The following is an 11,014-nucleotide window of genomic DNA, read 5'->3' on the forward strand; positions in this document are numbered from 1 at the left end:
GATGGCATTCGGACGATAATCAGCCGCCCCTAACATGAAAAACAGATACCGTTGTGAGCCGCTTTTAACATAGAGAACTATTAAATTCTTATAGCGGATTTATAATAGCAATCGCCATAGCTAGATGCTCAGTTTTATTGTCAATATTATTGCTATCAATAAACCTCTCATAAGTATGCTGAAAAAGCTTCAAACGTCAAACGCCTATTGATCTTACGAGCAGCTCTACGGTAGTGATAAAGAGCGTGATAAACCCTATTTTCTAAGCTCGATAAAAGCTACAATTTTTGGTCGTGAAACCTTAGGACATCCTTCAAGGAATTCTTCCGGAAAATTCCTTCAATAAATATTCGCATAGAATTCCTTCAGTAACTCATACATAAATACTTTCAGAACTTCCTACAGGAATTCCTTCGAAATTTCCTCCATGAATTCCTTCAAAAATTCAAGGACTGGTTTCCTTTCATTCCTTCCAAATTCAAAGAATTTGCTAAGGAATTCCAAATGATCTCCTGAAGAAATTTCCTACATTCTTTAATTTCTCTAAGAATTCTGTTGGACACTCTTCCAAGAAATGTTTTGTAATTTCCTCCAATGATTCTTTTAGAATTTTTTTTCTGAATTTCCTTTTGAAATACAGTAAGATCCCGATTACAGTAAGGGACATTCCCAAAATCGGAAAAAAAATATTTTCAATCTTTTAATTCATTTCACAAATATGAGTCAGTTTATGTCTTGGAAAGGCCTCTTTTCAAAAAGGCTTAAACATATTCAACATGTACTTAGAAATAATTCATAATAAGCCACAGGTGATGAAAGTTATTTCATGAAAATCATTGTTTGCGGTATATTTCACGGTTCGAAATCGAGACGTGATAGATTCGGGTCAATTGTTTTAGGGATTCGTTCAGAAATTCCTTTAGGCGTTTCTTCGGAAATCGATTCAAAAATTCGTTCAGTAAATATTTAAAGAATTTTCATAAGAAAATTCTCCAGTATCTCCTCTTGGAATGGAGGAACAAATTCTTGGAATTTATTTTATAATTACCTCTGGAAATTCTTTAGATCTTCTCCCGGGAGTTCCTTTCGAATGCTCTCCTGGAATTCTTTCTAAACTTCCTCCAGGAATCCTTTCGGAAATTCCTTTAGGAATTCCTTCGGATATTCCCTCCGAAATTTGTTTAGCAACTCTTCCAGAAATTCCATCACACCAACGGAAATTCTTTTGGAAATGCATTCGATAACTCCAGAAGAAAATTCCAGCAAATAATGCAAAATTTCAAAAAAATGAGAATATTCCAAAACCCAAAAAAAAAAGAATTAGCAAAAAAAGCAAAAATTGCAATTAGGGAGTGAGTGCTAGTAACGGACCCCTTTACGACTGAAATTTACTTCAGTCGCTCCGCTAGAACGAGCCTCTTGACAAATTATAGTTCTGCTGCACCAGATGACAAGCAACAGGTATCAGCACCGTGTTTCGTTAATAAAACTAGCCAAAACATTCATTTTTACTACTAAAACAAGCATTTTAAAATTATGTAGCTAGCATGCCTATTATGGCCACCCCCGGGTCCATAATACGCAACATTGAGTTTGTTTATATACGTATTATGGTACCCCCATTTGATTTTCATGTTCCATTCCCACATGCTACTTGTGCCTATTATGGACCCGCTCCCTTGTGTGCTAGTAATAGACTCTTTTCAGCATATTTACATTTACAAATTAGTTAATATAACTAAATTTCTGCTACCCTGTGCATAACAAATATATGGAACTGCTGTCCTGTTACATGAAGCAACTTCACCCGACGGAAGTTTGCAGAAAATAGTCGATTCCCGCATTTCATTTGGGATTTTGTAGAGGGGGTCCATTATACGCACGGGGTCCATTACTAGCACTCACTCCCTATAAAAGATTTTTTTTCCAGAAAGAGATCAAAACGCGCCAACAAAAAAAATACATTTTTTTTTTAAATAGATAATATTAGATTTTTGTTGCTCTTCAGTTATTTTTTCGTGGAAAGAAAGCTCCTGTTTCTTTCACAGAATTTTCAAAAGAAAGCATTTGCACTAGTCAAGGTAAATTCTGGAATACCCAAGGGTATATTTGTGGAATTTACCAGGGGCGTCTCGTGGAGTTTTGGTACACCTGTTCTATCATCCTGCTTAAAAATATGCTTGAATATGCTGAGTGGTTTCAAATGAAAATTGTTCATATAATCTGATATTACAGCATTTTCTTGTACATTTCAACAAAATATAATAAAAAATCCAAATGGAACAAAACAATGAACAGACTATTAATCACTTCTGTTCCAAAAATGTTTTGAATTGAGTTGCACTTAAAATTTTCAACTCTCGCAAGTAGTCTAACTTGGTAACAGTTGGCGATAGCTGGATATTGCTCAGGATAAAGATCTTAAAAATCAATTCATTTAAACTCTCACATATTTCATTGTTATGAAAAAAGTTTTATTAACCATTATTAGAATCACCATCGTTTGATTCGACCCCAGATTGTGACGACGCATTCAGAAGCTGAAATGATTTCCAGTTATTTAATTTTAACAAATTTAGTGAACAAGATTCCCCTTTTTCTATGTTTAGCTGATGTCTGGTTTTGATTCATTCTGATTATTCGTAAAAAAGCATGATTTGTCTCTTTTCAAAACTCAAACATTAATTTATTATTGCTGTTTGCTGAATTGTTTTTGATTCATATTCATCAGAAGAAAACCGTTCCCAATCATCGCGAGTTTAAGCGGAAGCGCGTGCGCGGTGCGCCTTTTGGCAAAGCACAGCCCGACACGCCGACCGAGTCTAAACCGAAGGTGCGTCGCGTCGTTGATTGTTCTCGCCGTTCTCGCAGCACATCGAATGGGTTGGACTCCTTCCCAACATCTCAGCACTTGCACCCGATGTGCTTTACCAAACTGGACCAAACCTCAAAGTAGTATTTCTCGGGTACTTATTCAAAAGGACGTATGTGATTTTGTAAACAAAGATTCAAACGTCGATTTGTCCAATCTGATGGCACTCCCACGCAAACCGTCATCACAGACAGGTAGGGGAAGCCTTCGGCTACGTGTTGGTGGTGTTGGTTTGCGTGGGAGTGCCATCAGATTGGACAAATCGACGTTTGAATCTTTGTTTACAAAATCACATACGTCCCTTTGAATAAGTACCCGAGATTTGTCCAAATTATCAAAATAAACAATGTTGCTTTCCTCTCCCGCAAAACTTTTCACCCACAGCCATTTTACCACGGGGATGACAAGCTACGCCATCTTTGTCACATCTTTTCTGAGTCACCAATACGAGTGCACTGCGAATGCAACACAAACAACTTCCAGGGTGAAAATGATATAAAACGAACGAAGGCATAGACAGTGCCTTACGCAAGCAGCATTCTAAAGAATTGAGCAAATAAGTTGAACATTCTTAAGTTTAAAGCATGGAATCGAGTCTAAAATAGTTTTAATTTATAGTTCGTTCATTTTTCTCTATTTTCTCATGATTGTATCATGTTGCATTATTGAGTGAAATGGGCGTTTTGCATCATATTCTCCTGTAAAACGTAAACATTCAAAATTCGCGCACATACTATTGCAAAATAAATCAGTATTGGGGTGATTTGACACTGGGGGATAAATTTATCACCCAAAAAAGCACGAACAGGCGAACCTGTCAAAATCCATAGTGAAAAAATTGGGTGTCGTTCCCCTGCATTTTACACAACTGCGAACGAGGGTAAACTCAAATCAACAAACATACAGAAGTGATCCTTTGCGATCTCGCGCGGCAAAGCACTCTACGAACTGCTTCGCCTCTTTGGCTACCGCTTCTCGCCTCTTCTCATCGCTTCCACTATGACAGGTATAAGCGATTTCCATATATCGCTCATTGAGGTAGCTTTCCCTCGAACGCTTCGCTTCCCTCTCAACTCTTCTAATCGCTTCTCTTCTCTCCCAGTATGGCATCAGCCTAAGCGTGCCTGCATCGCATATGCGAAAGCGAATGGTATGAGCAAACGGAGAAAGCTGGCAACGTGGCAACGCGCCGCGTGGAGAACGAGTGAGCGTACCAAGGAGGGAATTATTTCAAAACATATGTCATGGCGCAAAGCTGAATTTGACTTCTGGCAGCGCTGCTGTTGGTTCTTCGTTATAAATCGTACGACTGGCAAAAGCTTTCCACCTATATGATATTATCCATCGGGGAAACGCATATTCAGCTGCAATTTGACTGTACGCCATTAGCATGTGGCATTGAATTGATCTGTCTACGCAATATTTGTTTCGTTAGATGTTTAAACATCATTGGAAATAAGACGTAAAACGTTGCTTAAACAATTTTACTGAGACATTATTTGCCCTAAAAATTAATTGCTAATTTATTGTACATAAAGTTACCTAATAAAAATGGTTACCTGTTCCATAAACAGGTAGAACGTATAATAGAGGCGCCTCTGGAATTTACTTTTTTTCGGAATTTCTGGGGGAAAGTCTTTGTAGTTTCACTGGAAATTGTCCAAAATTTTCCGCGAATATACGCGGGAAATTATATAAAATGGATTTCAACAAGAAATTCTTTGAAATCAACAGGAATATATTTTTTAAATTATTAGCCAAATATTATTTTTTTTTTTAATTTTCAAACGAATTTTTTGAACGAAAATTACTCGAAATTTCAACGAGACATTTTTTGAAATGTCGAGGAAAATTCTTTGGATTCTTCACAATTTCTAACGATTTTTTTTCTTTTTTTAAAGAAAAGAAAATGTATGCAATGTACCCGACCAGCAGATGGTAACAGATTTATATCAGAACTTGTTATTACGTTACAGCAATTATTTATAACAGAGGTTGTTAAAAAACATGTACTCATCTCATCTTATTGGCATTACATCCCCACAATGGGACAGAGCCGCCTCGCAGCTTAGTATTCAATTAAGCACTTCCACAGTTATTAAACTGCGAGGTTTCTAAACCAGGTTACCATTTTTGCATTCGTATATCATGAGGCTAGCACGATGATACATTTATGCCTAGGAAGTCGAGACAATTTCCAAACCGAAAATGGCCTAGACCGGCACCGGGAATCGAACCCAGCCACCCTCAGCATGGTCTTGCTTTGTAGCCGCGCGTCTTACCGCACGGCTGAGGAGGGCCACATGAACATGTACTATTAGTAGTGAAATTATTAAAAATTGTAACAAAATGTCTTCTAGTTTTAACAAAAACGTTTCTAATTATATTTCCAATTGAACAAAAATATAAATTGATGTGTTACATGAAAAGTGATGAAAATAACTAAAATTATTACAAATTATGTTGTTGAAAAGAAAAAAAAATCATCACTGGTTGATATAATTGTGATATAATTTTGTTATGACCAACTGATCGGGTAATCATCGGAATTTTCCCGGAAAAATCTTTCGAAGTTAAAAACATCACAAACAATCCATATAGGAAGATTCTGATACCCAAACCTCATCAAGTTCTCTTGCGTGAGCTAACTGTAACTTATTGTAACAAATGTTATAGAATAGCACTCTGCTGCTCCAGGCTTTCATTTATTTTCGCTTCACTTCGCTCATTTGCAGAATATTTTTTTGCTCTCCAATAGAAATAACAAAACAATAGAAGAGCAATTTATTTTTCACACATGCAAGATTTACGTAATGTATCTAGCAGTAACAATAGGTAAATCGCAAAAATCATTCAAACTGATGAGTCGAGGCATGCCCTATTCATCTAACAATGATGAGTCTGGTGGCTCCAATTGCGTGCATGATTTGAATCATAAATGAGTATTGTCTGAAACCTGATGCCATGGCAAAATTCAGGGTATCCAACTGTGTGAATATTACCATTCCCCTCTGCAAATAATCATGTGTTTCATTGATTTCCATCCTTCTGAATTCTACCCAATTCATTTCCACAGCCACTCGCCACTGTACGGTTTCACCCCAGGCATGGAGGATCGAAGTGCAAAAATTACCCCTCTACCCAATGTTGGTGGTGTTCTTACGCTGGAAAACCACCCAACGGCACCCACGTTGATTCTGACGAAATCCTATCCGGTATTTATGCTTCACGCCGTACTCGGTCTTTTACGTTCGCACGCCGTGATGGATGAACTCCCACTGCAGCGCTTCTTGTGCCATAGAGGTCACTGCAATTACTTGACCCAATTGGCTGCCATGGTTTCCGAGAAAAGTCGCAAAATTACAACTCCATCTGGAAAATCTTCGACAAATTGGTTTTTGAAAGGTGAGCTGGAATACTTGCTCGAAGTGTTGACAGTGCTGGTGAAGTATGGTCGACATCGTCAACGTGACCGTATGGATGACTTTGGAATGAAAGAGTCAATTCCTGGCGAAGAAATAGAAATCGAAAGCATGATTAACAACGGGAGATTGCTGGTGGCTGTGGCATTCAGAGTGCTTCTCCATCTAAGTGAGGAATTCTATCCAGCTATCGTACGGCTATTCGATGAGGTAATTTTTGTTCGCAATTTCTACCCCAGCCAGTGGCTGCAGGACGAGAATGGATGTAGCAATACCGTGGCAGCTGAAGAACTACAGAGATGGAAGTTCAACTACAAAGTAATATTGAAAGCGTTGCTGAAACGAGAGGTAAGTTCGCACTGCCAGTTTTTAATACAGCATTTTTACCAACAATACAAAACAGCAGTGCAATCAATGAAGATTGATAATGAATTTTACGTCAAATTCAATTCAAGTACTGAAATCATTGTTCCAGTTAAATTATAGTTGTAGTAAGAACAGTCCTGTTTGTTCAGTAGTTGTTGGTTGGATGATATTTTAATAAATTATAATTACACGCGTTTGCTTCAACTCGTATTGATTAGAATGAATAAAAATTATTCAAGAATAAATTCTCATATTAATTCTCATTAAACTTATTTTGTTTGTTTGGATCCAGGAAAATTCAAACACTGTTCGCAGCAATTACACCGTATCCGAATGGCGTACTCCGCTCTTAGCTCAAACGTGGCCCCATTCTCCGCTGTATCTGTTGTTGGAAAAGGCCGAGAAAGGTTCTGCACAATTGCAGCACTTTACTGAAGAACAGATCATCAAAACTGCGTTGCTATTCTCTGAGCTATTGGAGGAAAACAACATTGTGATGACAACCGTCACGCACAGGTTGATGTATTTGATGACTTCCTTCCTGGGACCGGATGCGAAATTCCTTGATGGTGACATTTCAGCGCTCATCAAGCGTCGGATCGATGCCCTGCAGCACGAGATGCTGCGCAGTGGGGAACGGTTCGATTTCGATGTCCGACTCGAGGATCAAAAAAGTTTCCAGGGACTGTATCAGCTTGTGCTGGACATTTTCCAGAGTTCAAGTTACGGCCACGCGCCTTTCAGTGCATTGGTTATGGTTCCGTTGGCTCAGCGATACGATATTCTGTGGCGTAACCTGGTATGGTCGGAGCACGTTGCCGTGCTGAGATTTATTACATGTAGCGAGGATCAGGTAAACCTAATGCTTTCTTTTTATTACCAAAAAATATGTTACCATTTCAATTATATTTACTTTTTTGACGTTGAGATTTAGACCCACGTGAAGTAAGTTTTATTTTAACATATAATATAATTATATTTAAAAATATAATTGGCATTATATGTTAGGGTAATGCTACAACAGTTCAAAAAACTTAATAATAATTGGTACTGGTTTTCATACAAAATGGTCATGTTTAAGGGTCATAATCTCGATTCCAATCGACTAGTTGAGAACATATTCTGCATATTAACTTGAAATTACCCAAATTTTTAATCAATGAATGTAATTTGTATTTGCCTGGAAAGGTACGTTCCAGATGGAAATAATTATAAAGCCTCCACTTCTGGTTTTACAATAATTTCCAACTGATACGTTAAAATTATTTCGGGGAGTTTTCCAACAGTGTTTATTTTGTATTACATATAACAAATTATTAATTCTCAAAATAATAACACTAAAAATTTTGCTTTTTCGTTTTTGAACAGTTATTCGGATCATTGGATGAGTATTTGCAACCGGAGGAGACCGATGTTACACTCATCAAGTTCTACAGCCAAGCACTAAACTCGAATCTCCTTCGTCCGGGATCGATTCCTGCCCGGATAGCAGCCCATCATGTTCAAGCGTATCGAGAAAGGATGAAAGCAATAAAAAAATCCAGTATCACTGATCAATAAACATTGCAACTAGACATGAGTATTTTAATTTTGATTTGTGAAATCAATATGAAGGCTGCGGCAGCATATCGAATAGATTGAAGATGTAATCCTCTAAATATGATCTAGGCCAAAAGAAATAAAAGTTCACCTCAATCCGAAAATTACAAGTACCTAGTTATGTATAATCTTTGATTAAAATTTAAGTTTGATATTTTTGAAGCTTGCGCTTTGATATTATGAACATTCACTTTACTGACACTGGCAAATTATGCTAGAACATGGTTTTCCGGCGAAACTGATAAGGCTGATTCGTATAACGTTGGACGGATCGAAATCAAGTGTAAGGGTTGCGGATGAAATATCGACATCATTTGTTACCTTAGATGGATTGAAGCAGGGTGATGCACTCTCGAACCTACTGTTCAATATAGCGCTCGAGAGAGCTCCTGGGATTTGCGGACGATATCGATATTAGCGGGATTGATCACCGTGCCGTGGAAGAGGCTTTTGTGTATCTTGGAACATTAGTGACGTGCGATGATGTTACCCGCGAGGTGAAAAGGCGTATTGCAGCTGCAAATCGGGCTTATTACGGACTTCGTAACCAGCTTAAGTCCCGTAGTCTGCAAACGAGAACAAAACTCGCGCTGTATACTACTCTGATTTTTACGGTGGCTTTATACGGCCATGAGACATGGACGTTAAAGGAGGCTGATCGGAGAGCTTTCGGATTGTTTGAGCGTAAGGTGCTGCGGACAATACTCGGCGGTAAACAGGAGCACGGTATCTGGCGGCGTCGCATGAATCACGAATTGTACCAGGTGTATAAAGGGCTGGATATTATTAAGCTTATACAACACGGCAGACTATGGTGGGCTGGTCACGTTGTTCGTATGCCGGAAGAACGTCAAGCGAAGATAATATTTAGTAGAGAACCCGGAAGAGGCCGCAGGCTTCGTGGAAGGCCGCGTACACGATGGCTTTTTGCAGTTGAAGAGAACCTGAGGGCGCTCAATGTTCAGGGCGACTGGAAGCGATTGGCCCAGGATCGAGTCCAGTGGAGAAGGATACTCCATACGGCGTAGGTTCATCGAAGAGCTGTAGCCTATCAAGTGTCAAGTGTGTATCATGCGACCCGGGGTGGGGGGAAGGTTGCCAAAGGATGAGATTACTCTTCAATCTATCTGTAATTCAATTGGCGCACTCTAGACTGTGTTCTTTTTAGAGGGGACATATAAAGCTCCGGAGTTTGAAAATCTCGATTGGGATTTCATCTTTCCGAGCAGATTGACATTCTTAACCTCATCCAGCGTTGGTTGTGGTACAGCTTCATTGCCGTCGACTATGGTAATCCTGATTCTCACTTACAATGTAAAATGTCACCCTAAATTTTCGTAGTATTAGTCATCATTTAACATGTATTCATATCACAGTAGGTATTGTTTAACGAAAATAAATTGAATATTTATGTGCATGTCAATCAGCCTAAGCATTTCTTCGAACTTTCGTACTAGTGTTAAGAATCACAAGTAATTACAAACTCCATCATTTACATAGTTAAAGTGTACGCAAGTCACCTGTATCTATTTAATTGGCCGAACAGGTAGGTATGTAGTAAAGTTTTCTGACAGTGAGAAATATTACAGCACACCACGAAACAGTTTTTTGTGTGTAAAACCACAGACAAACAGACACAACACATTGAACATTCATTCATCAAATTCATCGTCGTTCAAACACTAACGACATCTGTTGATTTTAGTTAGTTGAGCAAACCAGATGGCGGTAGTGTGCACACTACCGTCAAACTCGAGCAAATCCGATGCACGCGCCACGAGTGATCGATTGGCCAACTAATGATTATTCAAATTGACCAGTAACTCAGTGAACGATGGAGGTTTGTGTAAGGTACACTGGGGAAAGTGGAAAAGTAAAAATCGATATTTCATGTTTAAATTAGTATAAAACCGGTTTGAACAATCTAAATGCATTCAATAGTTATGGGCTATCAAAAACAGTCCATTTCGCACCAGCGACCGTGTGCCGCTCAAAGCGCACTAGCCTAGTCCTGGTGTTGGGTGGGACTTTAAACAAATTTGACCAGACTGATCGAGCGTCTGTCCACCAAGGAGGTCCGGCTCCAACAGCGTCTGTTCTGGCATCCAGCGGCTGAGTATGAAATGCTATTCCCCGGAAGCTATACCTAAGATGGCAGCCCCATCCCGGTGGATAGGGAACCTTGGGCCAACAACCTACTGTACCCGAAACATAGGAACGGACACGGACACGGACACGAATAGGAACATGGAACGTTTTAACCCTAGCCCAGCAGGGTAAATTGGCACAACTTGCCAATGAGGTACGCCGCATGAAGCTTGAGATCCTGGGACTGAGTGAAGTCCGTTGGCCAAACTTTGGAGAACACAGAACGCCGTCGGGACAAGTTCTGCTATACTCTGGTTTACGAGGTGAACACGCTCCCCGGCATCGCGGAGTTGGCTTCCTACTTAGCGCTCAGGCACACTCTGCGCTTATGAAGTGGGAACCTATAAGTGAAAGGATAATTGTTGCCAGATTTAGAACACGGGTCCGAAACCTTACTATAATCCAATGTTATGCGCCAACCGATGCTGCCGATCTGCAAGACAAAGAGAACTTCTACAGTCAACTCAATGCCGTCGTAGATAGAATTCCGAAGGATGATATCAAGATCTGTTTTAGCGACTTCAATGCGAAGATCGGATCCGACAACTTGAACCATGAGCGCATTATGGGACGCCATGGTCTCGGAGAAATGAGCGAAAACGGAGAG

General features: G+C 39.3%; 1 protein-coding gene across 1 annotated transcript in view; it reads left to right on the forward strand.

Moving 5' to 3' along the window:
- Window positions 1–8,234, forward strand: part of LOC134227974 (RNA polymerase II-associated protein 1) — a 121,818-nt gene extending 113,584 nt beyond the window's left edge. Inside the window, exons 6-8 of the mRNA XM_062709693.1 lie at window positions 5,949–6,642; window positions 6,953–7,513; window positions 8,029–8,234. Of these exons, the coding sequence (XP_062565677.1) occupies window positions 5,949–6,642; window positions 6,953–7,513; window positions 8,029–8,220 (1,447 nt within the window). The 3' untranslated portion in view covers window positions 8,221–8,234. The remainder of the gene's footprint in view (window positions 1–5,948; window positions 6,643–6,952; window positions 7,514–8,028) is intronic.
- The last annotated feature ends 2,780 nt before the right edge of the window (window positions 8,235–11,014 follow it).

The sequence above is a fragment of the Armigeres subalbatus genome, chromosome 3 (assembly GCF_024139115.2).
Source record: "Armigeres subalbatus isolate Guangzhou_Male chromosome 3, GZ_Asu_2, whole genome shotgun sequence".
In the NCBI taxonomy this organism is placed as follows: Eukaryota; Metazoa; Arthropoda; class Insecta; order Diptera; family Culicidae; genus Armigeres; species Armigeres subalbatus.